Genomic DNA, 27,623 nt, shown 5'->3' with positions numbered 1-27,623 from the left:
AGATCGCTTTGGATAGTATTGTCAAATTACTTTAAAACACAGAGGCGTTATTGTATATCTCCTGTGCGATATGGCTTAAAGACAGAAAATAAATGCAAATAAACCTTCATTTTGTTATGTAATCATATTGTTATAACAATATTTAACTTTTTATCCCCAAACTATTATATATGTAGAATAAAGCAAATAAGTAATTATGTTAGTGTTATTAGAAACGAAGATTTTTATTTTCAAAAATGAGGAATACATATAAAATAAAAAAGCTAAATGAAAACATTGTAATCCTAAATTGAATGAAATCAGTGTAAACTTAGATATATATTTATATTTTATATATTTTTAATTAAATATATATTTAAATATATAAGATACATATTTTGAAATAGATTTTATATACTTAATATATATTATTTTAAATTTATTTATATTATATATGTGTGTGTGTATATATATATATATATATATATTTTTTTTTTTTTAAACATTCCTCTTGGCTTCACCTACTGAGGAAGTCTAGAAACAAACCCAGTGGCCATAAGCATCCCTAGTCAAAATTGTGGTCTCTATATACCATTTCCCACTAAAAATTTTCTTGGAAAAATTGCTTAAAAAAATTGCTAACTCCAGGTTTGGCAGGAAATAACCTGTCACAGAAATTCTAATGAGCTGTGTAAATACAAGCTAGAAGACAATTAGTTATACACAAGAAGGATTGGTTAAATATTCATATTGCATTGCTGAGGGAAGCCTTTCAATAGTATTAAGAATCTCAGCTACTTTGCAAGAACAAAGATCACAATGAGCATTAACAGTTACTTACATCATCCTTTTGAATTTTAAAATACATGTGTATAATTACTTATTATCTAACTCCCACTAGATGGAAGCTCCAATGGGAGCTATATTTTTTACCCATTGTATCTCTAGCGCCTAAAATATTACCTAGTATAATATATATGTGACTTTAAGTATTTTATTGTTTCTACTTTTAAAATTACATAATTTCAGATATATTCTCATATAAAATAACAATACATTATTCTGTAGTTAACATACCTTAGTTTGCTAAGACTTTCAAGAAAAGTATTTTATTTTTAACTTTTAAAAAATATTTATTTATTTTGAGAGAGAGAGAGAGAAAGGGAGGGGCAGAGGGAGAGAGAGAATTCCAAGCAGGTTCCATGCCCACCGTGGAGCCCAACTCGGGGCTTGATCCCATGACCCTGGGATCATGACCGGAGCCAAATCAAGAGTTGAATGTTTAACTGACTGAGCCACCCAGGCGCCCCAAGGAAAGCATTTTAAAAATAGGACAGTATCTCATTCTTTGAGCCATTGGGATGAATTAATTTAATTTACACTCCTCTGAAGATCTTCCACATCTTCAAGATTCTTTTATTTTATGACAAAACCATAGTTCTAGAAGCTTGTTTCTCACACTTGAAAAGACTGGATCAGGGACATGATCGTGTAGAACGTAAGAGGTAAGCTGGATGGATCAAAACACAGGGGGGTCTGAAGTTTGGAAAAAAAGGTTGAGTGCTCTTGGGTAGTGCTAGTTAGTATTGAGGTGTGAGAGAATTTGTTCAAAGCAAGAGGATTCAAAGAAGAAATGAGTCCATTTACACTGAGGGAGGATAATCAATCAGAAGAGGTCAATGGCACCAACCATGAAATTTCCCTGGGAAGTAGACATAGGTTTAAGGAATATAAGTGCTATGGTATTGTAAAGAATGCACTTCTGGGGTGCCTGGCTGGCTCAGTCCATAGAACATGCAAGTCTTGATCTCGGGGTTGAGTTCCAGCCCCTCATTGGATGTAGAGATTACTTAAAAAATAAGTAAATAAAAGAATGCAGTCTTAAAGACTGAATAATTTAAAATCTGCATAATTCAAGAACAATTTTCTCATAGAAATAAAGGGAAAGCAGGGTATATAGTCTCAGAGCTCATAAATCTATAATTATTGCGCAAGGTTTTGAATTTTTTTATAGATTATTTTTGCTAAAGGTTCTAGAGTTTTGACTTCTAAATTCACAGCATGAATAATTATCGAAGCAGTCATTTAAAGTACTTTACAGTGTTTTAGCACATCTAACTTGTATTCCAAAATTATAACTTTTTTTTTTTTTTTGAGCACGAGAGAGAGAAAGAGGGAGAGCAGGGTGGAGCAGAGGGAGAGGGAGAGAGAGACTCTTAAGCAGGCTCTATGCCCAGCTCAGAGCCCCGTCTCACAACGATGAGATCATGACCTGAGTTGAAATCAAGAGTCGGAGGCTTAACTAACTGAGCCACTCAGGCGCCCCTGTATGCCACAGTTATTAATTTCAGGCGTATTTTCCCAGCACTGGCACCACCATTTAATCAATGCTTGGAGGCAAAAAAAAAAAAAAATTTACTTATAATAACAAAAACCCAGCAACACAATAATAAGCAAAATCACTACCAGAAGTGCTTCCCACCTTTAAACAACACGATGCGGGGCGCCTGGGTGGCGCAGTCGGTTAAGCGTCTGACTTCAGCCAGGTCACGATCTCGCGGTCCGTGAGTTCGAGCCCCGCGTCGGGCTCTGGGCTGATGGCTCGGAGCCTGGAGCCCGTTTCCGATTCTGTGTCTCCCTCTCTGCCCCTCCCCCGTTCATGCTCTTTCTCTCTCCGTCCCAAAAATAAATAAACGTTGAAAAAAAAAATTTAAACAACATGATGCACATCATTAAATATACATTATTTCACATTTTGCTTGTAAGACAATATCTCTGTATCATACTATTTCCAAATCTGCAGCCACACGACACTATATGAATGTGTCTTCTTGATTAAGGAAAGAGGCCATTAAGAGATGAAATTGATCCCACTAGAAATGATCCCTTCAGCTTTGGAACTCTAAGACAATTGTCTGCAAATAATTGGTAATCTCTATGTTGTTGTTTTGAACTGATATTCCAAAATGTTATTGCTGTGTGTTTTGAGCAACATCATCTCCAGAAGCACTCTTGTGACCGTCCCTTTCTTCTACGTGGTTAGTGTTTTCCGCTCTACTGGATCGTTCATATGAGTACAGTCAGTAGTGTGGTGGTAAATGTTTAACACCTGGCTTTGGGCTGGGGGCGGTGGGGGGTGGCCCTAAGTTGTCATGGTTGTCTATGTCCCTGGTATAAGTGCTTCCGTTCCTGGCCATTCTCAAGCTATCAACATGGAAGAGGTGTGCAAAATTGGCTCCTGCAAGCCAGTGTGAACCAGCTCCGACACTCCCCGAAAGTGTTCTTCAACCTCAGTTTCCAATCCATTAGTGGGGCTTGCAAACATTTTAGTGGGTAATAAGCAGCATTTTTAAATGAAGAATTGGAACGCGGTGTATAACACGGGTATTGTTTTGCAAATTTTTGTTTTCATGATTTTAAGTACGTGTGTAACAAGTCACAATGGAAACGTGGTTCTTATTGTGGCTGGCTTGTCCCAAGTCTGCCAAGCACCGCTGTAGTTAGTAGCTTCTCTTTTTAAACACGGAGATAGAAACAAAACGAAATCAAAATCTTCTTTTTACCCCACTGCTTTCTGAACTACGGCAGTTTCTCTGTTTTTCACAGCGAAACTTAAAATATTGATTAGTCGTGATTTCTGCCACTTCTTCACCTCGTATTTCTCAACCCACTTCCAAGTCAGTCACTGATGACCTCCATGTTGCAAAATCCATTGGAAATTTCTATGTTCCTTGACCCCTCGGCAGCATGTGACACAACTGGCTGCTCTTCCTTAAAGCACTTCCTTTCTTTGGCTTCTAGAATACCACTCCTGGCAAGGCTGCATGGCTGCTTCTTCTCAGTCTCTTTCATGGACTTTTCTTTTCCTGACTTATCTCCCCAGGGCTCTGTCCTCGATCAGATTCTCCATCTATCTACGCTCTTAGGTGACCTCATCAAATCCCATGACTTCATCTCACATCATTGTCTCCTTTGCTTTGCTTCTGCCATGCTTGTGGCCTCTCTGTTCCTGAACACACTGAATGCATTTCTCAGCCTTAGGGACCTTGCGTGAGTGAGCTGTTCCCTCTGCCTAGAATGCTCTTTCCCAAGATCTGCCATGGCTTCCTCTTTCACTCACCAGCCGTTCAAAGATCACCTCTTCGGAGGGGCTTTCCCTGGCACCCAACTGAAGTAGCCACCCAAGTGCTCCCAATGACACCATCCTTTTTAAGTCTTCTCTGAAACTCATCACTATCTGTGTCCCCCATGGGAATATCAACCCTGTGGAAACAAGAATAGTGAAAACCCTCTGTCCTCATGGAGCTCATCATTTGGTGGGTGAAGTCATATAAAATAAAAAGGTCAATTATACAGCACATTGGCATATGGTAAGTTCTAGAGAAAAATAAAGGAAGGAAAAGTGATAGGAATTGTGTGTGTGTGTGTGTGTGTGTGTGTGTGTGTTGGGAGGGTGTTTGCAATTTTAAATATGGTGGTCAGGAGAGGCTTCGCTGAAAATTGATATTTGAGTTTAGGGGGACTTTAGGGGGAAAAGGAAATGTCAGATGCAAAGGTTTGGGGAGGTGTGACAAGCGTGCCATAAAAATACCAAGAAGGCCAGTGCTTGCTGCAGAATGAGAGAGGAGGCATGAACATGAAGTAGGAAATGAAATGAGTGTGTGTGGAGATGGTGGGCAGATCATGTAAGGACAGGGATATCCACTCAAAGAAGGAACATCAGTCAGTGGCAAGTTTTAGCAGAGGAGTAACATTGTTTGAATTATGTTTTGTCCTGATCCCTCTGGTTGCTGAGTTGACATCAGATTGCAGGGGAACAAGGGCAAACGCAGGGAGACCAATTATGAGGCTTCTGCAATAATCCAAGGAAGAGATATGGGACTTCCATTTATTTATGTCTCATCTTTAAAAAAAAAATTTTTTTTAACATTTATTCATCTTTGAGAGACAGAGAGACAGAGCACAAGCGGGGGAGGGGCAGAGAGAGAGGGAGACAAAGAATCCCAAGCAGGCTCCAGGCTGTCAGCACAGACCCTGACACAGGGCTCCAACTCACAAACTGGGATATCATGACCTGAGCCAAAGTCGGATGCTTAACCCACTGAGCCACGCAGGCGTCCTTACGTCTCTTCTTTGTGTCTAGAAGTGTCCCACGAGGCAAACACTACAAAAACCTTTTAGTAAACCTGTACCCCTTATCACTGTGCCTTGTCATGGTGGGCATTCAGCATATATTTGTAAGATTTTAAATGATGTAAAAACATACTGAGCTCATTAAACAAAACAGGGACTAATGAGTGGGTTATTTCTCAGAATAGGTTCTCTGGTTTTGGGCATATTTTAATATAGAATTACTTCAACACTGGATTTCTGGCTCGTTGACTTAGTCACATTTGCACTTAACAAAGAAAAAGAGCACTGATGTGTATTGAGTTCAACTTCTTTTGCAAAGGAGAGGTACTAACCCCAGGCAAAATTGTGTAGATATTTAATTGCTCCCCACCTTGTCAATAACCTATTATTTCAACTCAATATTCAGTGTCTACTTCACGTAAAGCGTCACACTGGGCATTGGGGGAACATACAAGACAAGTTTCTCTTTTCAATTTAAAATCGAATTAGATAGATAAAACACAACCCGCAGAAGCAGAAGTACAAATCCAAGGTAGAGCATGTCAAGGGTTAAATGCAGCTATTGAAACTGGATCCTGCAGAGTGAATCAAACTTGGAAAATGAGAAGGAGAGAGAGCAAAAAGGAATAGTAAATCGGAACGTGAGTTCACAGGTATGGGATTTGTGATGAATTTCTCAATTTAAATACAAAATAATAAAAACCAAAGCCACCGAGAAGAAAGCCCAGAGCCGGGACACCAAAACGGTCTTTCAAAACAAACGTGGATACAAATCCAGCAGAGACAAGTAGGAATGTGAGAACTTTGCGGTCCCTAACAGAAAACAAACTGAAAGCAGCCAGCTGTCCAAGGTACATGACTTTATTTGTATCTCTCTGTTTTTACAGCAAACTAGTGGTCAGTGTGGGTCCTTGGGTGAGAAATTGGTCCTTTACTGAACATCTCCTCTGCTCGTTACTGTGCCCCATACTGCTGACATTTTTCCCTAGGGAGGTGTGTAATTTAGGAAACACCAACACACGAGGTAATTGGCGGGTGATCCACAGCGGAGGCAAGTCCGTTAGACTAACCGGACGGGGCGCCCCCGGCTGGGCGCAGTCCAGCCGAACTGACCCCATCCCCCCCACCATTTCACTGACACCCCAGGGTGTGCACTGGCAAAAAGGGGCGCGTCCACGTCGGGTTATCTTTCATAGCACCATCTGGACTCTGACCCACGGCAGAGGCCGGGACACCGGAGCCGGCGGAAAGCCCCGGGCCGAGGGAGCATCAGCTTTCTCCTTTCCAACCCATTTCCGTCCACTCCCACCCCGACTACGGGGCAGGGGCAGGGGCAGGGGCAGGTGGGTGCGCTCGGGAATTTGTAAAACACACTCTGCCGTCCTCCCCCTCCGTTCGTCCCGCAGCAAGCCGGTCGCGTTCCGATCCCCGGAGGCTGTGCAGGAGGCCCGGCTGGGGGGTGGCCGCACGCCAGCAGAGCCCCGAGCACGCCCAGCAGACGGAGGCGGGGCCGACGGAGGCGGGGCCGACGGCGACGCCCCCGCGGCGCGCGAACCGGGAAATGGAAGCAGACTGACTCCTCTCGCTTCCCGTAGCCGCCCACGCATCCCGGGATCCCGGACGACGCGCGGCGGCGGAGAAACAGCCGGGTGCGTGGAGTGGCGGCCACGCCAATCCCGCGGTGAGTCGGACGGCGGCCATTCTCCGGGGCGGGGAGCCGCTGGGTGCTGCGGTGGGCGCGCCGGCCGAGGAGGGGATGCAGACATCGCTGTCTCCACTTTGGAGTTTGGTGGGTGGGACCTCTTGGGTGCACCCCGTCCAGCCGGTCCTCTCCGCGGCAGCGTGGGGCGGGGTGGCGGGAAAGCTCCCGGGAGGGAGCGGGTATCGGGAGCCGCGGCCCTTCCCGCTGCCCCGCTGCAGACCCTCCCCACCAGGTCTGCCTTCCCACCTGCTGGCCCCCAGCCAGATTGCCCGGGGTTCTCCTGCTCCACCTTTTAAAGGACAAGTTCTGTGCGTTTAGTGACAGACCTGCTTTGCTCTCCCGGACCCTGAACATGTTGGTGCAAGATGCCGAGTCATTTGACTGCAGTGTTAAAGTTCGGAAACGGAGGTCACTTGAATTGCTTTGTCCGCAAAACATAATGATGGCTCTTTGTGAAGCGAATAAACTGCAGGACCCGTCCGTGTGGCTCCTTTGGGAACAACCGGTTTCATGCAAGCCTGTGGCTTAAATCGGGTCACTCTCTGGTCGCGATGTAAATTATGAATGTGGCTATGGCATCTCTGTATCCTTTCCCTCTGCTCGTATTCGCGCTTCCTGAATTTTCCGGAGCAGAAGGAAGAGTTTCGAGGTTTTGACTAACGTCTAAATTAATGACAGTTTAGGGCATTCAGGTGGTAAACCAAGAAGGATGAAGTTTCTTGTTTTTCTTAATAGAAACTCATAGTTGTGGTTACTGCGTATTGTTCTTTGGTGCGATGAGAGAATTGGCGGAAGTAAAATGTAGGAAGTTTTACTTTCGTTTCTCTTTTAGTTGTACTTGATGTCTTTAAGTCTTCGCTGGAGCTATTAAATGGGTACTTCTGTCAGTGGGGTGGTTTTATCTTTCAAACTGTGGCTAATGCGTCGCAACCGCCCCCTGCCCCCCGCCCCCCATAGTTTTAAGCCACAAGGAAAACTGTATCCTTGTTATTCAAGGGATTAGACTTTTTTCTTTTTGACTAGTTGCCTTTGGAGGAGGAAGAGGAATGCCTTCTATTAAAATAAGAGCCCAAATTTATAAAGCACTTTCTTTCCATTGTTTTTATTAATTCATTTAACCCTCAGGACAAACGTGTCAGGTGAATGCTGTTATTTTCATTTTACCGATGAGATAAATGAGTATCTTTGGTAGTTGTACAGGACGATTTGCTATTATTTTATTTTTAGTAATTCCAAGTTAGAGAATTTCTAGGAGTGTATTGTTTTAAGTTTATTATTTGGTTTATTTCTGTTTGAGCAACCTCAGGATTTTGGTGGTAAAAATAAAGGACAGTGCTGATTTTACTTATCACAATTAACCTCTTCTCCTGCGTTAAGGTGCCTGCATGATCTGATAAACTTGTTTCTTGTTTTATTGAATAGTAGTTGACATAGAACATTGTGTTAGTTTCACTTGTAACATAGTGATTCGATAGTTATATGAGGTTTATGTTTGGAAAAATGTCTATTCGGGTCTTCTGCTCATTTTTTAATCTGATTGTTTGATGTTGAGTTGTAGGAGTTTTTTTATGTATTTTGGATGTTAACCCCTTATCAGATGCATTATTTGCAAATGTATTCTCCCATCCAGTAAGTTTCCTTTTTGTTAATGGTTTCCTTCACTATGCAAAAGCTTTTTATTTTGATGTAGACCCACTCGTTAATTTGTTATTAACAAAATGTGTTTTTGTTTTCCTTGCCTGAGGAGACAGATCCAAAAAAATACTGCTAAGATTGGCGTCAAAGAGCTTACTGCCTATGTTTTTTCTTTTAAGAGTTTTATGGTTTCAGGTTTTATATTTAAGTTTTTAATCCGTTTTAAGTTTATTTTTGTGTATGGCATAAGAAAGTGGCCCAGTTTCATTCTTTGGCATGTAGCTTGTCCAGTTTTCTCACCATCATTTATTGAAGAGACTATCTTTTCTCCATTCTTGCCTCCTTTGTCATAAATTAATTGACCACGTAAGCGTGGGTTTATTTCTGCGCTCTCTGTTCTGTTCTATTGAGCTATGTGTCTGGTTTTTTCCCCCCTATGTGTCTGTTTTTGATTATGTACTTTGTAGTGCACTTTGAAATCTGGGAGCATGGTGCCTCCAGCTTTGTTGTTCTTTGTCAAGATTGCTTTGGTTGTTTGTTTTTGGTTTTGTTGGTGGTTCCATACAGATTTTAGGATTGTTTGTTCTAGTTACGTGAAGAATGCCATTGGTATTTTGAAAGGGATCGCGTTGAATCTGTAGATTGCTTTGGGTAGTATGGGCATTTTAGTAACATTAATTCTTCCAGTCTGTGAACATATCTTTTTTTTTTTATTTTTTTTAATGTTTATTTATTTTTGAGACAGACAGAGACAGAGCATGAACGGGGGAGGGTCAGAGAGAGGGAGACACAGAATCTGAAGCAGGCTCCAGGCTCCGAGCTGTCAGCACGGAGCCCGACGCGGGGCTCGAACTCACAGACCGCGAGATCATGACCTGAGCCGAAGTCGGGCGCTCAACCGACTGAGCCACCCAGGCGCCCTGACATATCTTTTAACTTATTTGTGTTGTCTTCAATTTCTTTCATCAGTGCCTTGTAGTTTTGAGAGTACAGGTTTTTCACCTCAATGATTAAATTTATTCCTAGGTACTTTATTCTTCTTGATGCGATTGTAAACGGGATTGTTAATTTCTGTTTCAGAGAGTTCATTATTAGTGTACAGAAATGCAGCAGATTTCTGCATACTGATTTTCAATCCTGCAAATTACTGAATTCTTTTATTCTGATAGTTTTTTGGCAGAGGCTTTAGCGTCTTTTATATGTAGTAGGTCATCTGGAAATACTGACGGTTTTACTTCTTCCTGTCCGATTTGGATGCCTTTTATTTATTTTTTCTTGCCTAATTGCTGTGACTAGGGCTTCCAAAACTGTGATGAATAAAAGTGGTATTGGTGGGCACACTTGTTCCTGATACGAGAGGAAGAGCTTTGAGCTTTTTGCTGTTAAGTATGATATTAGCTGTAGGCCTGTATATGGCCTCTATTACATTTAGGTATGTTCCCTCTGTGCTCACTTTATAGAGATTTTTTATCCTAAGTGGATATTGAATGTAAGCTTTTTCTGTATCGAGATGTTCATATGATTTTCATTCTTTGTTTCATTAATATGGTGTATGACGTCGATTTGTGGATATTGAAACAACCTTGAATCCCCAGAATAAATCCCACTTGATCATGTGTATGATCCTTTTAATACACTGCTGAATTCAGTTTGTAAATGTTTTGTGGTGGATTTTTGCATCTATGTTCATCAGGGATATTGGCCTATAATTTTCTCTTTTTGTGTAGCGTCTTTCTATGGTTTTGGTATCAGGGTAATGTTAGCCTTGTAGAATAAGTTTGGAAGTGTTCCTTCCTCTTCAGTTTTTTGGCATAGTTTGAGAAGAACAGGTCTTAGCAATTCTTGAAATGTTGGGGTGCCTGGGTGGCTTGGTTGGTTAAGTGTCTGACTGTTGATTTCGGCTCAGGTTATGATCTCATGGTTCGTGGGATCGAGCCCCACGTTACGCTCTGTGCTGACAGTGTGGAGCCTGCTTGGAATTCTCTCTCTCCCTCTCTCTCTGCCCCTCCCCTGCACATGTGCGCGCGCGCTCTCTCTCTCTCTCTCTCTCTCTCAAAATAAATAAATAAATAAAATAACCCCAATTCTTGAAATGTTTGGTAGAATTCACCTGTGAAGCTTTCTAGTATTGAATTTTTGTCTATTAGGAGTTTTTTGGTTACTGATTCAATTTCATTATTAGTAATTAGTTTCTTCAGGTTTTCAGTTTCTTCCTGATTCAGTCTTGAAAGATTGTATCCATTTCATGTAGGTTGTCCAATTTTTTGGCATATGATCATTCCTAGTAGTGTCTTATGATCCTTTGTATTTCTGGATATCAGTTGTAACTTCTCTTTCATTTATGATTTTATTTTTTGGTCCCTGTCTTCTTCCTTCCTTTCTCTCTCCCCACCCCTCCCTCCTTCCTTCCCTTCCTTTCCTGCCTTCCTGCCTTCTTTCCTAGCAGGGGAGAGGGGCAGAGGGAGAGAGAGAGAATTCCAAGCAGGCTCTATGCTTAGTGTGGAGCCCAGTGTGGGGCTCAATCCCACAACCCTGGGATCATGATCTGAGCCTGAATCAGGAGTCAGACGCTCAACTGACAGCCACCCAGGCGCCCCTGTCTTTTTCTTGATGAGTCTGGTTAAAGGTTTATCTGTATTGTTTATCTTCTCAAAGAATCCTTTCATTGATCTTTACTTTTTTTGGTCTCTATTCATTTATTTCTGTTCTGATTTTTATTATTTCCTTCCTTTTACTAATTTTGTACTGTGTTCTTTTTTTCTATTTCCTTGAAGTTTAAGATTAGATTGTTTATTTTTTTTTTCTTTTTCTTTCTTTTTTTTTCTTTTTTCTTGAGGTAGGCTATGAACTTCCCTCTTGGAACTAGTTTTGCTGCATCCCATAGATTTTAGAATGGTGTGTTTTCATTTGTTTAAAGGTATTTTTTATTTCTCCTTTGACTTTTTTTCATTGGCCCTTTGGTTATTTAGTAGCGTGTTCTTTGGTCTCCACATGTTTGTGGGGTTTTTTTTTTTTTGTTTTCTTTTTGTAATTGATTTCTAGATTTCTAATTCCACTGTGGTTGGAAAAGTTGCTTGATATGATTTCAGTCTTCTTAAATTTATTGAGACTTATTTTGTGGCCTAATGTGATCTTTCCTAGAGAATTTGCATGTGTACTTGAGAAGAATTTGTAATCTGCTGTTTTTGGAGGGGGTGTTCTGAATGTATCTGTTCTGTCCACCTGGTCTAATGTGCCTTTCAAGGTCAGTGTTTACTTACTAATTTTCTGCCTGGATGATCTATACAATGATGTAAGTGGGGTGTCGAAGTTCCCTACTGTTAACTGTATTGCTGTTAATTTATCCTCTTGTGTTTGTTAGTGTTTGCTTTATATATTTAGGTGCTTCTGTGTTGGGTGAATAAATATTTATAACTGTTACATCTTCTTGTTGGGTTGATTTATCATTATGTAATGCTCCTTTGTCTCTTGTTTCAGTCTTTGTTTTAAAAACTGTTTTGTCTGGTACAAATATTGCTGTACCAGCTTGCTTTTCTTCCCTATTTGTGTAGAATGTATTTTCTATCCTTTCACTTTGAGTTGGTGTGTGTCTTTAGATCTTAAGTGAGTCTCCTGTAGGCAGCATATAGATGTTGAAGAGAATGGTTTTTTTCTTATTGCATGTTTTTTTTTTTTTCCAATTCCTTATTCCCTCATTTGCTGAAGATTAATTAACCATAGCATCACAGGTTTATTTTCTGTTTCTATTCTGTACAGTTGATCTATGTGTCTATTTTTGTACCATATTGTTTTGAATACTGCAGTTTTGTAATATAACTTGAAATCTGCAATTGTGATACCTCTGGCTTTGTTTCTCCTTCTCAAGATTGCTTCAGCAATTCAGGATATTTTATGGTTTCATACAAGTTTTAGGATTATCTGTTATAGTTCTGTGAAAAATGCTGTTGCTATTTTGGTAGGGATTGTGTTGAATATGTAGATTGCTTCGGGTAGCATACACGTGGTTTTTCGGTAGCATCAGCATTTTAACAGCATTTGTTCTTCCAACCCACGAGCCTGGAATGTCTTTCCATTTGTGCCATCTTCAGTTTCTTTCACCAGTTTTCAGAGTACAAGTCTTTTACCTCCTTGGTTAACTTTATTCCTTAGAGATTTTACTGTTTTTGGTGCAATTGGAAATGGGAGTTTTCTTAATTTCTCTTTCTACTGTTTCATTATCAGTGTATAAAAATGCAGTAGATTTTTGTACATTGATTTGCTATCCTGTGGCCTTACTGAATTGCTTCAGCAGTTCTAGTAGTTCTTTGGTGTGGTCTTTAGGGTTTTCTATGCATAGTATTATGTCATCTGCAAGTAGTGACAGGTCTTATTAACTAACTTGGGTCCCTGCTATTCTTTTTTCTTGTCCGACTGCTGTGGCTAGTACTTCCAGTACTGTGCTGAATAGAAGTGGTGAGAGTGAACATTCTTGTCTTATTCCTGACGTTAGGGGAAAACCTCTTCAGTTTTTCCCCATTTAGGATGGTATTAACTGTGGGTTTTCATATATGGCTCTTATTATATTGAGATATGTTCCATTTAAACCTACTTTGTTGAGGGTTTTTCTCATGAATGGATGTTGTACTTTGTCACATATTTTTTCTGCATCCATTGAAACTACCGTATGGTTTTAATCCTTCTCTTATTGATGTGGTGTATCATGTTTATTGACTTGGGAATATTGAACCACCCCTGTATCCAAAAGTAAGTTCCATTTGATCGTAATGAATGATTTTTTCAATGTATTGTTGGATTTGATATGCTAATGTTTTGTTGAAGATTTTTGCATCTGTGTTCATCAGAGATACTGACTTATAGTTCTCTTTTCTTGTGATGTCTTTATTTGGTTTTGGTATCAGGATAATGCCGACCTCATAGAATGAATTTGGAAGTTTTTCTTCCTTTTATCTTTTTTGGAATAGTTTGAGAATAGGTAGTACCTCTTCTTTAAATGTTTGGTAGAATTCACCTGCGAAGCTGTTTGGTCCTGGACTTCTGTTTGTTGGGCATTTTTAATTTTCAGATTCAGTTTCATTGCTAGTAATCGATCTATTTAAATTTTCTATTTCTTCTTCAATTTAGGTAGGTTATGTGTTTCTAGGAATTTATCCATTTCTTCTAGCTTGCCTAATTTGTTGGCATATAGTTTTTTATAATACTGTCTTACAATCCTTTGTATTTCTCTGTTGTTGTTCTTTCTCCTCTCTCATTTCTGATTTTTTTGGTCTTACTTATTTAATGAGTCTGGGTAAAGGCATATCAGTTTTGTTGATCTTTTCAAAGAAAAGATCAGCTCCTGGTTTCACTAATCTGTTCTATTGTGTTTTTTAAATTTCTGTATCCTTTATATCTGCTCTAATCTTTATTGTTTCCTTCCTTCTGCTGGTTTTGTTTTGTTTTTTTTTTTCTTCATAGTTCCTTGAGGTTTAAGGTTAGATTGCTTAGTTTGTTTTTTTTATTTTTAATGTTTATTTATTATTTTGATAGAGACAGAGAGAGAGCAAGTGCAAGTGGGAGAGGGGCAGAGAGGGAGAGGGAGACACAGAATTCAAAGCAGGCTCCAGGCTCTGAGCTATCAGCACAGAGCCTGACATAGGGCTCAAACTCATGGACCACAGTATCATGACCTGAGCCAAAGTCGGATAGTTAACTGACTGAGGCACCAGGTGCCCCTAGATTGTTTAATTTTTGATTTTTCTTCCTGAGGTAGGCCTGTATTGCTCTAGACTTCCCTTTTATAACTGCTTTTGCTGCATCCCAAAGATTTTGGACTGTTGTGTTTTCATTTTCATTCGTGTCCATGTATATATTTTTTTATTTCCTCTTTGATTTTTTTGATTGACCCATCCATTGTTTAGTAGCATGTTTTAACTTTCGTGTATTTGGCTCTTTCCACATTTTTTCTTGTGGTCAACTTCTAGTTTCACCGAAACTAGAAGAAAAGCTGCATGGTATGATTTTGATCTTTTTTAATTCATTGATGCTTGTTTTGTGGCCTGACATACGAACTGTTGTTGAGAACGTATACTTGAAAAGAATGTGTTTTCTGCTGTTTTAGGATGGAATGCTCTGATGTCTGTTAAATCCATCTGGTCCAAAGTGTCATTCAAAGCCACTGTTCTCTTGTTGATTTTCTGTTTGGATTATCTGTCCGTTGATATGAGTGGGGTGTTCAAGTCCCCTACTATTATTGTATTACTTACTATTGATTAGTTCCTTTATGTTTGTTATGAACTGTTTTATGTATCTGGGTGCTTCCATATCAGGTGCATAAGTATTTATAATTGTTATATCTTCTTGTTGGGTTGTCCCCTTTATGATTATATAGTATCCTTATTTGCCTCTTGTAGTCTTTGTTTTAAAGTCTGTTTTGACCAATATAAGTATTGCTACTCTGGCTTTCTTTTTTTTTTTTTTTTTAATTTTTTTTTTTTCAACGTTTATTTATTTTGGGGACAGAGAAAGACAGAGCATGAATGGGGGAGGGGCAGAGAGAGGGAGACACAGAATCGGAAACAGGCTCCAGGCTCTGAGCCATCAGCCCAGAGCCTGACACGGGGCTCGAACTCACAGACGGCGAGATCGTGACCTGGCTGAAGTCGGACGCTTAACCGACTGCGCCACCCAGGCGCCCCACTGGCTTTCTTTTTAAATCTGTTTGCCTGATGTTTCTCCATCCCTTTACTTTTAGCTTGCATGTGTCTCCTTCTATTCCGAATGATAGCCTTGCTTGATAGAGTATTATTGGCTGCAGATTTATTTCCTCTCAGCACTTTGAATATATCATTCTATTCCCTTCTGGCCTGCATGGTTTCTGTTGAAGGATCAGCTGATAGCCTCATGGGGTTCCCCTTGTATGTAACTGTTTTCTTTTCTCTTGCTGCTTTTAAAATTCTCTTGTTGTCACTACTTTTGTGCCATTTTAATTACTATGTGTCTTGGTGTGGACCACTTTGGGTTCATTTTCTTGGGGGCTCTCTGTGTCTCCTGGATCTGGATGTCTGTTTTCTTCCTGGATTTGGGAAGATTTCAGCTATTATGTCTTCAAATAACACTTCTGTCCCCTGTTATCTCGCTTCTCCTTCTAGGATTCCTGTAGTATGAATGTCGAGCTTGATGGAGTCGCTGAGTTCCCTGTTCACATTTTGCGTAATTTGTTTCTTCCAACTGCTCAGCTTGATTACTTTCCATTACTCTCTCCTCTAGGTCATTGATTCATTCTTCTGCTTTGGTACTCTACTGTTTATTCCATTAGTGTATTTTAATTTCATCTATTGTGTTCCTCATCTTCGATTGTTTTGTGTGTGTGTTTTTTTTTTTTTTTAATCTCTGTTCAGTGTCTCACTGACATCCTCCACTTTCTTCCTCAAGTCAGGTGTGTACTTTATGGCCATTACTTTGCATTGTCTATCTGGCATATTACTTGTCTCCCTTTTGCTTAGGTCTCCTCTGTGGTTTTGTCCTACTCTTTTGTTTGGAACATATTCATCTGTCTCCTCATTTTGTCTAACTCTCTGGGTCTGTTTCTTTGTGTTAGGAAAGTCACCTGCATTTCCTGCTCTTGAAAATCATGGCTTTATGAAGAGGAGCTCCTGTCCACTGAGGGGTATCCTGTGTGTGTTGCATGCACCCTGCTGTTGTGGCTGAGCCACTTTTGACTTCAGCCCATTCATTTGCAGTGGCTGTCTTTGCCGGTTGCGGACAGCGTTTGGTCCCTGTGGTGTTAGTGGACCAGTCTCGGGCTGCCTTGGGCTTGAGTTGAGTCAGAGCAGGCATTTGCCAGAGATGCAGTAGCTCCGAACTTCAGGGTGAGCCGTCTGCGTTGTTCCCTGAGAAGCTTTAAGTTGGTGGGTGGGGTCTGCAGTCAGAGCAGGTGTCTGCCCCCAGCCCACTGCTGGGTCCCCAGTCAGACTGGTGTGTGTGGTTATCGTCCCCTCTCCCCAGGGCGGGAGTCACCTAGGAGTGGTGCTGGCCCCGGTTGGGGCTGCTTGCACATGGCCAGGCTTGTGGCCCTGGTTTGAATGGGCTCCAGCCGAGAGCGTATTGGAGGGGGTGGACCCCCAACATGGGGGCTAGAGGGGTGCGGTGGGGCACTGGTGTTAGCAAGGTTTGCCTGCTCCTGGTTTTCTCGCAGGAGAGGTCCTGAAGCAGAATGAGGCAGGCCTGGCTAGAAGGGGCAGATTCCTGAAGCAGTGGAAGCAACTCAAGTGGTGAATGTCAGCACAGCTTTGGCTCCCACAGGTGGCTGTGTGTTTATGCAGGGTGGGGAGAGGGAAATAGTGCTCACCAGGGTCTTTGCTCCTGGAGCAGTACCCTGTTGATCTCTGTTCCTGCTGGATGTGCTCTGAGATGAGTGAATACATCTCCCATGTGCCTCGGGCATTTTTCAAATTGCTGCTTATCCAGGCAGTATCTCTGGGCTGTTTGTTGAGCCATTTCTTTAAGGTCAAGGTTTCAGCTTCTCTCCCTCCCGGCTTTCCCATAGCTGAGCCCACTGATTTTTAAAATTCCAGGTTTAAATCCCACTGGTTGTATGAACTCACAAAATTTAGCCCCTCCGGTTTTCAAAGCCTGATGTTACGGGGATTTGTCTTCCCTGTGGGGTCTTCTTGGTGTGATAGTCCGTTTCCCTTCTCTGCACCTGTGGGTTCCTTCCGCCTGGACTGTGTGTTTAGCTTTCCACTGTGTCTCCACCCTTCCTACCCTCTTCTATGTGGTCTTTTTTCTTCATTTAGTTGTGGAGTTTGTTCTGCCTTTGGGCCATTTTCTGTTTTATGCTGATATGAATGTTATCTGGGAACACCGGGAACTTAGGGTCCTCCTACTCCACCGTCTTCCCACAGTCCTCTGCCTTGTGTGTTTTTGTTTTTGTGTTTTGTTTTGAAATCCACTCAGCCATCCTAAGCCTTTTGATGAGCATTTAGTCCATTTACCTTTTGAAAGTAATTATTGACGGGTATGTATTTATTGCCATTTTGTTGATGGTTTTCTGGTTGATTTTGCAGTTCTCTTGCTCTCTTCTCTTGTGACTTTATGACTTTCTTTCATGTTATGTTTAGATTCCTTTCTGGTTTTTTGGTAATTTCTTGCATTTTCCCTTGGCTGATGTTCTCACTGTTCATTCGCTCTTCTCCCTGGTTCAGTAAGCATCTTTTTGACCATGACTTTGAACTCTTTATTGGGTACACTGTTTTGTTTTGTTTTGTCCTTTTTCTGAAGTTTTGTCTTGTTCTTGTGTTTGGAACATACTGTTCTGTCTCGTTTTGCCTAACTCTGTGTTTGTATGTATGAAGTAGTTCAGCTCTGTCTCCTGGTCTTCTTGTTCTTGAAGGAGTGGCTTTATGTGGATGTCCTATGGGGCACAGACACGCGCTCCCCCTTGGCCACCAGAGCCAGCTGCTCCAGGGTTCTCCCCTGCGGCAGGGCTGCGGCCGTGTACGTGCTCTGGTGGGCAGGGCTGGCCTCCTGCCCCGCTGGCTGTTGGGCCTGGCTGAACCGCTTCAGGTTGCTCTGCTGGGCAGGGTTGCTGTCGTGTTGGCAGCAAGGCCATGCTGAGACGTAAGGTTATGTGGGGCTCTCAGCAGTGTGCACCCCCTGACATGAGCAGTCTAGAAAGCGGATTCCAAAATGGCGTCCACCAGGATCAGCATGGCAGAATGAGAGAGCCAAATGACTGCCGCCGGTGTCTCGGTTCCCGGGGAGAGGCCCAGCTGTCCTAGCTTCTCTCGCAGGTGCTCCGGGGTTAATAAGTGGGTCTCCTTCACCTCTGGTCTGTGTGTTTTTTGGTCTGGTATTTTTGTACTGGTTTCTGGGCCGAGGGAGTCTTCACACAGTCCCTTCAAGAATGGGTTTTCCTTCCCCTATAGTTCTATAGTTTTCATGGGTGATGCCCTGTTGGTTCTGAAAGCCAGCTGTTTTGGGGGCTGGGCCATCTGTGCAGGATGGAAGGGTTGGTTGGGGTGCCTGATGTGAGCTTGAATCTGACTCCTCTGGGAAAATTTCCATGCCTTTGAGATCTGTCTGGACTGTGGAATGCCGTTGCCTGGGGTGTGGTTTTTCCATTTGTGAGGCTGTATCTCTGCCTCTTCTTGCGGAGGCTCTGTTCATCCAGATCCCAGGTCCCCTTGAAAAGGAGGTAGTCCATGTGTAGCAGTAGAGTCGCTGTGTCCGTGGGAGGGGGTGAGCTCAGGATCTTCCCGTGTGGCCATTTTGAGCCCTCTCCTCTACTAATGTATATTTTAAGTCACTGTTTCCTGTTTCCTGCTGATAATCCCAAATTGTTTGGCGTGTAAGTACACGAGGGAAGAATGGGGGTCAGATCGTTGATGGTAATAGCAACCTGTTATTTGGTAACTACCAGTAAACTAATATAACTTAAACTTGGAGACAGTTATGATATGAAGAAAAACGATGCATGCTAATTTTTCTTTCCCTCTGTTTTGATTTTACACAGGACAGGTGCCTCCGATTCAATCTGAGAAGTCTTAAAACCTTCGATCATACGTAGAATAGAGACCTCAATCAACGATAAGGTGGAAAAGAATGATGTTGTCCCTAAACAACCTGCAGAATGTCATCTATAACCCGGTAACTGATTCCGATGAAATCACTTTTTGTCTGTGGCAGGATGTAGAGCAAATCCAATTGGATAGTAATTATCCATTCCTGGGGAGGGGAGACCCTCAAATTCAGTGAACGTGTATGGAAAGTACCCACTGTGTGAGAGGGACCGTGCCGGTTGCTGACCGAAAAACAGATACGGCCCTCGGACCTCGGTCTGGTGGAGGACAAAGTCACAGTGACCGTACAGGGTGGTGAGAACGTGTTCTGAATGGAGAGCATGGGGTCTGGTGGAGGGAAGCTGACTTTGGTGCTGGGAAGATCATCACAAGACAATATTTTAAAGGAAAATGGATTCATTGCTCTAAAAGTTTTTAATTTTCTTTCTTAATTAGACCCTGGTCACGAGAAGTAAATGTCTCAGCTTTTCCCTTGCCTTTCAAATACTGCTTCGTACTTGAGCAGGGAAAAGGCCAAGAGCTAGTGGCAAGATGGAGAAAGAGAAGAATGAGGGTCTTGTGGTTCAAGGGCCCCAGGGACTGCAGTTGCTGGAACTTTCAGCGTACGTCCTTGGAAATAATGAACTGGTTTTAGTTTTACGTGGTGATTAAGAGTCTTTAGAAATGTCTAGTTTCCACATACATGAAGCTGGATCCTGAATTTAGGTCCAAGATAGAGTTACTTTTTTTTTTTTTTTTTTTAAATAACCCCCTGTCCCCAGAGACTTGTGGGCAAGAGAGGGACGGTGAGGGTCCCCGAAGCATGACCCTGACCCTGTCTCATTTTCCTGTTATTTACTTTGTAGTTGTAACTCTTTTTCTTAACCTAAGCTTTGACGTCATTGTGCAGAATGAGGTACCATCGCCACATCAAGCAAAACTCAGTTTTAGAAGAAATAGCCTTAAATAGTACTGGCTTCAAAAGGAAGACTTACTGCATTTGAAGTCAGTGAGACATTTAAAATGCTTTTCTGGATCCCAGAGTTCAAAACATCTCAAGGTTGTAGACTGACTTTCTGCAAAGATTAAAAAAAAAAAAAATGCTGCCTGTCAAGGGTGACTGAAGTACCGTGTTGGCTCCGGCCTGGAGGGGGAGGGATGGTCAGGTTACACTCCTCAGTTCTGAGCTTCAGTAAGATGACTTCTGTGAACGTTACTCCGAAAGCAGTTTTGCAGGTTAAGGTGCACGCGCATCTTGATGCGAGCACACGGACAGTTCCCGATTTTCTGGGGTTAGCACAGGCAGCTCTAGGGTTGAAACACATCGACGCTGACGTTCATTTCCTGAGGAAGGGCCTGGGGAAGTGGTGCTGCCCCAGGGCAGGAAATGCAGCCAGGGCTCCCAGAAGGCCTTGCTGCCGTTCTGAGCATGGTTCGTGGTGACAGTGTCCCAAAGCAAATAATTTTGGCAGGTAGCATATGTGCGTATATATATGTATATGTATAGTCTCTTCTCACAAGCAGAAAAGGATGGAGGTAGAAAGATTGAACTTAATAGCAAAAATGACATTGAGCTCTGTCTTTAAATTTCACTTCTTAAATACTCGCAGCGCTGAGCACGCACACTCGGCTCCAGCTCTCCCTCAGGGTTTTGACTGATCGCTAACAAAATAACCATAACGCAAGAAGGTAGTGTTTTCGAAGGCTAGCTTGTACAGTATCCCGGCTGATTACCTTAAAATCTTAGGAATTTTAGCAGCGGCTCAGATTGGCTGTTGTGAGTTAATAGGCCACTTGTAACCATTCGTTCCACCTGGCGCTCAAAAGCTCACCATTCCGCTCTCCTTCGGAAGCTCGCTTCCATGTTACCTTTTTCTCCTTTGTCCCTTCCCATTTGACCTGACATCCTTTGTCCCTTACCATTTGACCTTAGAACAAAACAGTAAAATCTTTTAACCTCCGAGGTCCCTTCCAGCCTCTGTTCCCTTGTTCTTCCCTTGCTGGTCCCGGTCCTGAGAGCGTCAGCGTCTGTTTCTGAGCACTTGATGTCCTCACCACAGCTCTGCCCTCTGGTTTTTGTTTTTGTTGTTTTTTTACTCTTTCTTAAATTTTTTTCAACTCTTTCTTAATTTCTTTCTTGTCTTCACTAGTCGTGTCTTTTGCTTTCTCTTTGTGTCTTTCCTGATCATCGTCAGACCTTTTGAGCGTGTACACAGTGTATAAATTGTTCCGGCCTTTTACCTGAGGCTCCCGCTTCTTAGACTTAGTTCAAAACCAAAGTCATGTCTTCCTCCCTGGATCAGCTCCCCTCTCTTGGGTTTGTTTCCGTTTCTGTCCGTGTCTTTCTGCTGTTTAACTTCTGCTGTTCCCGTGCCGCCAAGCCCCGCATAGTTTGAACAGAAGCTGCGTTCAGAATTTCCTTTCATTTGTGTCAAACGTCAGTGGCTTTTCCTTTATCATCGTTTTTAAAATCTGAAGAGAGGGCGCCTGGGTGGCGCAGTCGGTTAAGCGTCCGACTTCAGCCAGGTCACGATCTCGCTGCCCGTGAGTTCGAGCCCCGGGTCGGGCTCTGGGCTGATGGCTCAGAGCCTGGAGCCTGTTTCCGATTCTGTGTCTCCCTCTCTCTCTGCCCCTCCCCCGTTCATGCTCTGTCTCTCTGTCCCCAAAATAAATAAACGTTGAAAAAAAAAAATTAAAAAAAAAATCTGAAGAGAGTATGCGTAAACCATTTGTAAGAATTCAAAGAGTATTTGAGGGTTTCACGAACATAAAATTGCCATCTACCCTGTGCTCAGTTCCCCTCCCTGAGGGCAGTCACATTCAGCACGTTTTGCAGATCCTTCCTGAGAACACACGTAGTGTCCGAGCATGCGTGTTGTGTGTATCACTTCATAGATCTGTTTGCCTCCGCATCTGGGTCGTACAACAGGACCCCCCGTTTTGCCGAGTGCTTCGCACAGAGCGAGGGCTCGTGGCCGCCCGCTTTTCCAACAGCATTTGCTCTCTTTTGCTCTCTTCACGTCTCTGTGTCACAGTTTGGAGATTCTGGCAATATTTCAGACTTTTTCATTATTATCATATTTGTTATGGCGATCGGTGATTACAGCTTCCTGAAAGCTCAGATGATGGTTTGCTTTTTTAAGCAATATATATATATTTTTTTTCAACGTTTATTTATTTTTGGGACAGAGAGAGACAGAGCATGAACGGGGGAGGGGCAGAGAGAGAGGGAGACACAGAATGGGAAACAGGCTCCAGGCTCTGAGCCATCAGCCCAGAGCCCGACGCGGGGCTCGAACTCCCGGACCGCGAGATCGTGACCTGGCTGAAGTCGGACGCTTAACCGACTGCGCCACCCAGGCGCCCCTAAGCAATATTTTTAAGTTAAGGAATGCACTTTTTTAAAGATATAATGCTATTGCACACTTAACAGACAGCAGTATAATGTAACCGTAACTTTTTTTTTAAGTTTATTTTGAGAGAGAGAGAGAGAGAGAGAGAGCATGCACAAGCAGGGGAGGGGCAGGGAGATGAGAGAGAGAATCCCAAGCAGACTCTGTGCAGTCAGCTCAGAGCCCGATGTGGGGCTCGAACCCACGAACTGCAAGAACATGACACAAGCTGAAATCAAAAGACGCGTAACTGACTGAGCCACCTGGATACCCCGAAACAACTTTTTTATGCACTGGGAAACCAAAAAATTTATCTGAATAGCTTTATTGCAGTGTTCACTTTATTGAAGCGGTTTAGAAACTGAACCCACGATATCTCCGAGGTATGCCTGTATATAAACTGCTGTGTTTGCGGCTTTTTTCCATTTGATACATTTTGGAGAAACTGGCACACTTACAGCTTCTCACTTATTTTCATGGCTGCATAATTGGGCCACTGTATGGATATACTCTAACTCCTTTAACCAGTCTCCATTAAAGGACTGTTTCCTTTTGTGATTGTATGTAGTGCTGTGATGTACATCCCAGTATATGCGTCTTTAAGCATACGTGCCAGTATTTTATAGGATAAATCTGTAAAAGCGGAATCACTGGGCCAAAAGATATGATTGCCATTTCATTATCTTTTTTTAATCTTCTGTATTTTTCCGTGTCCGAGATGTTGACAGTCTTCCGTATCGAAAGGACTTCCTTGATATGACTGTCCAGCCTGACCAATCGATCGTTCTCTCCTTTCTCTCTCATTGGCTGCATCAAAGTCTCCGACACACACCCCATTGTGATGATTCACTGGCACAGTCCTGCTCACGGCTGCCACTTACTGTAGTGAAGTGATAGCAAAGTCATAAAGGGAGAGGCACCTGGGGCAAAGTCTGAGGGGGACCAGGCGCAAGGTCCCATGGGTCCTCTCTCAGTGGAGTCACCCAAGATGGACTTAAATCCCCCAGCCGCAAGCTGTCACGGTGCATGTGAAACGTCGCCTACCGGGGAAGCTCATCAGAGACTCCCTGCCGGGAGATCATATCTGGGGCCGGTCTCGCAGACTGCTTCTGCCTAGCACGTACCGAAATTCCAGACTCCTGGAAGGGGAGCAGGTTTTTAGCATAAACTGGATTGTTTGCACACAGTTGGCGAACAGGAGACCGCCCTTTTCCGTGTGGGTGGTGGGTGCTGTCCCCAAATCCAAGTTCCTAGACACCAGCCAAGGGCCAACCTCGTAAGGAGGCCACCTTTCAAGGACAGCAGTCAGTTCTGCTTTGTTCCCTTTTCTGCACACTCCCTCGCTTTACAAACCCATCGAGGCTTTGCCCCTGACTTTTCCTTCCTCTCAGTTTATCTACCTGGATATCTTTAATAATCACCTCTGCTCTGACTTTAGAGATGAGTTCTGGCCCTTCACTTAACTTGTGCTGAATCTCCCACTCTGTTCAGTCATACGGGCTCTTTCTTAGATGTCCTGCTGAGCCGTCGCACGGGAAGCGTTCAGAACTAAACTCCTCATCATCCTTCTGAATCCGTTTCCTCCCCAGTTTCACCATTTTAGTTGGTGGCCCGATATAGATGGTTTCCTTTGAAATACTTCTCGTACCTCGCTCTTCCTCTCCCCGCTGGTGTCTGCTTCCATCAGCCTGGATTATATTTTCTCCTTATGCCAGGCTTCCTGCAAGTAGCCAGTCTCCCAGATAACCCCTGCCCTCGGGCACATTTTTACCCTCCTGGACTGTTGTTCTTAAACCCCGTTTTCATTATATCATCCTTTTTGTTTTTAACATATTTAAAAAAATTGTTTTCATGTTTAGAGAGAGAGTGTGCGTGGGGGAGGGGAGGGGCAGAGAGAGAGAGAGAGAGAGAGAGAGAGAGAGAGAGAGGATCCCAAGCAGGCTCCACCCCTGTCAGCGCAGAGCCTGGGGCGGGGCTCGAGCCCACGAACCGGGAGATCATGACCTGAGCGGAAATTAAGAGTCCGACGCTTAACCAGTTGAGCCACACAGGTTCCCCTCGTTGTAGCGCTCTAAAATCTGACCCTGCCTGTCTGGCACTGCTCCCTTGCTGCTTACTCTCTAGCAGACATGTTTTATCTTTTCCTGCCTCTCTGCTTTTGTAAATGGACATTTCTACCCGAACTGGCTTTCTCCTCCCAAGCTCCCAGCTCAAATCACACCTCCACCATAAAGTGTCTCTGGGCAGCTCGGAACTCTTTATACACTTTTCTGAAGCTCTGATTTGGCACTGGCTTACCACCCCGTATTTTAAGCCGTTGAGTCGGTCGTGGTTTGTAGTTGCGAGCATAAAAGCCAGTCTCTAAGCAGAGATGATTAATTTATTAATTGCTAAACTAAGATTTATCAAATGATACCGCGTGGTTCTCCGGATCGCTGGTAGGTTTGAAGAACCGGACTTGGCAAGGCCCGGTCACGGACAGCGTCCAAAGTCCCGCCTGAAGTGTTTCCGCCGAGACCTCTGGCGCCACCCCTGGACACAGGTGGTACTGGCAACACCGCCAGCGCCTCCACTGCGCCTGCGCGTGGCCGCTGCCCGCTGGCGGAGCGAACGCCGCCGCCTCATGGCGGCTTCTTGGCCCTGGCTCCAACTTCGAGCCTGAGGCGGGGCTGCTGAGTGACGGGGTTTCGTCGTACACTCTTGCGGCTCGCTGCAGTCTGGGTGAGGCCGGATGTTCGCCAGGTGGAGAGGATCTTCCAGGCGTGGAAGGAGACTGTGATTCTGAACAGCCAGAGGGTCATGTTTCTCCTCTACTCCTTCCACGGGTATCTGACTTCTTCCCGGCTGTACTAGAAGCGCCTCACGGAGGGGCCGTCGTGCGTCTTTCTAGCTGGAGTCCACCCACGACCGTCGGGTGGAGCAGACGCTGAATAAGTCGCCCTGAAACAGGCGAAGCGGGATGAGTCAGGATGTTTTGGGAGAAAACACTACACTCAACGAGTGGGGCTTAAGCTCCTGGTGTCGTCTCCAGAGCGATCGCAACTGTGTTTTAATTTTTTTCCACATAAATTCTTTGCGAAGCATCAAAGCTTGAAGTTGCCTACCAAATCATGCCCTTCTCGCTTTTCACAGGAGCAGTTTTGAGTTGAGTCTGTGGGCTGCAGGGCATTTTGTGTTACGTGGCCCAGGTCCCTCGAGGGTTACATCATTTAGGGGGCTCTCCCAAGCGGAAAGCGTTCGTCCAGATGCCGAAAACAGCAAGTGACTAAACTGTTCAGCGCTGTTGTTTCTTAGACTGGAACGACTGAGTAACGATCGCAAAGAACGTATTAGCAGTGATGGGAATAGATTAGTGGCCTCAGAAAGCCCTTTCGAACCCTAAAATTATGCAACAAAACTTGCGGTTATAAAGATATAAACGCTTATTTTCGGGAAAATATAAAAATACATGATGAAAACCACAATCCCGCCTCAATGAGAAAACTATTAACATTTTTGGCTTATTTTTTTGATGTTTATTATTAACTTAGTTGGGATCAAACCGTGTATAGTTTTGTAGGCTCTTTTCTCACTAATACTGTCCCTAACATTTTTGCATTGTTAAACATTCTGCATCAGTAGAATTTGAATAGGCGTAAGACTTGAAGCTACAAAAGCAGGTCTCCGTTTATTAAGAGACTTACGCTGAGGAAGGGAATCCGCCGTGGCCCGGAAGATCAGTGTGCGAGCGGAGGGCCTTGCACGTTCCCTGCACAAAACCCACGGCTTTGACGGGCGGCTGCGGCCACACCGTGCACATCTGGGGGGTGTTCTTGGGTGTGACGGGCGCTGCTCATCCCAGCCGCCCTGCCCGCCGCGTCTGCCGTGATGCCAGATGCCCGCCGGCCTCGGTTACTTCCGGTTTCCGTTCATCTCTGCTCGTCGGTTAAGGCCACGACCCGCGCTGCTCGTCCTGCGTGTGGGGCTGCCAGAACCCCGGCACCGGGCTGGCGGGAGCGCGTTCGTCTGACCTCGGTCCTGGGGATGTAAAGGAGCCGGCCCGCCCCGTGCAGCTCCCGGGCCGGGCGGGGTGTACGGTGCCACGGCCCAGGGTCCGGAAAGGGCTCCACGGAGGAGACCGCGCTTGAGGCGAGAATTTCAGCTTAGGAGCGACCAATCCGCAACCACTTGGATGTGCCCTCTCTTGTTTTAGGCCTCAGCTCTTGGCGACCAAGGGCTACCTTGGAGAGGTTTTAGCATGCGTGACACAACTCGGGGGAGCTTGGCGGGAGGTCTGATGGGGTCCGGCTGGCTTGGCTTGCTCCGACGCTCCCGAGGGGAAGAGGGTGGGGGTTGTGATGCCGCGGACGCAGCCGGTGGACGGGGCGCGTGGTGGGGTCACCCCTGCGGAAGGGGATCTGATGGTGCGTCCGGCCCCAGACAAAGAGGTGGGGCTCCGGGTGATGAGGGGGCAAGAGGAGACACGGATACCGTGTCGAACCCAAGCCCGGGACCGGGTCAGGCCACGGGGTGGGGGTGAGGGGGGGGGGTGCTGCTGCGTCCGGGGAGGCCACAGGCGCCCAGGGTCATCCCTGAGGTCTCGTGGTTCTGGTTTCCAGCAGGGCCGGTGAGCTGTGGGCGGGAGGCCTGGCAGGGATTAGACACCCCCATCCCAGGTGTGGGGGAGGGGCTCACCTGGTGCCCCTCTACAAGCGGCCGGTGAGTGTCCCGGTCTCCATCAGTGTGGGCAAGGGACCTGGTGTGGTCTCGGTCCTGCCGTCCGGATCATCCATGGAATGTTAGGAAAAGGGGAGGGGGAGGGGACCTGACTTCCAGCAAGTTGTTTTTTCTAGATCATAATTGTCCTATTAAGTATCTTATTTCACAAAGCCCTCGGCCAAATAAAATGTTCTGTGAACTTTTGCCGTGTCTTTTCCCACAGAACTCAGGTGTATAGATATTGTCACTATCTCAGCTGTTTGAACAGTGATTTGGAAAATGCTAGATTCTGAGCAGATTTGTATGCAGACTTTCAAAATGTAGTCTTTCCGTTTTGTTTATGTAAACGTACATTTGTTACAATCATTTTTCCTAGGTAATCCCCTATGTCGGGACGATTCCTGAGCAGTTGGAGCCTGGAACTTTGATTGTGATACGTGGGCATGTTCCTTGTGATTCGGACAGGTAAAAACCATGGTGTGAGATGGAGGAAGTGACTACGCTGTCTTCTCGTGACTGTGGAAGAACCACAGAAACTGATGTGGG

The 27,623-nt window shown here is 44.2% G+C and overlaps 1 protein-coding gene and 1 long non-coding RNA gene across 17 annotated transcripts in view; one reads left to right on the top strand and one right to left on the bottom strand.

Annotated features, from left to right (window-relative positions):
* Nucleotides 1-1,430: 1,430 nt before the first annotated feature.
* LGALS8 (galectin 8) overlaps nucleotides 1,431-27,623 on the top strand; it is a 35,857-nt gene continuing 9,664 nt past the window's right edge. For 2 of the 16 annotated variants that reach the window (XM_043596230.1, XM_043596222.1), the window contains exons 1-5: nucleotides 1,431-1,484; nucleotides 5,821-5,963; nucleotides 6,519-6,793; nucleotides 18,942-19,075; nucleotides 27,454-27,542. In XM_043596230.1, the coding sequence (XP_043452165.1) occupies nucleotides 19,031-19,075; nucleotides 27,454-27,542 (134 nt within the window). In that variant the 5' untranslated portion in view covers nucleotides 1,431-1,484; nucleotides 5,821-5,963; nucleotides 6,519-6,793; nucleotides 18,942-19,030. Of the gene's footprint in view, nucleotides 1,485-5,584; nucleotides 5,964-6,518; nucleotides 6,902-6,967; nucleotides 7,223-16,070; nucleotides 16,297-18,941; nucleotides 19,076-27,453; nucleotides 27,543-27,623 lie in introns of those variants that run through there. The other 14 variants (XM_043596223.1, XM_043596236.1, XM_043596232.1 and 11 more) reach the window with 14 other exon arrangements.
* On the bottom strand, nucleotides 24,740-27,142 carry LOC122492700. The gene is made up of 3 exons (XR_006299737.1): nucleotides 27,054-27,142; nucleotides 26,063-26,762; nucleotides 24,740-25,319 (listed from the first exon to the last, which is right to left on the bottom strand). It is a non-coding gene; the product is annotated as an uncharacterized LOC122492700 (long non-coding RNA).

Source organism: Prionailurus bengalensis, chromosome D2, assembly GCF_016509475.1.
Source record: "Prionailurus bengalensis isolate Pbe53 chromosome D2, Fcat_Pben_1.1_paternal_pri, whole genome shotgun sequence".
NCBI lineage: Eukaryota > Metazoa > Chordata > Mammalia > Carnivora > Felidae > Prionailurus > Prionailurus bengalensis.
This window is presented reverse-complemented; position numbering and strand designations above follow the sequence as displayed.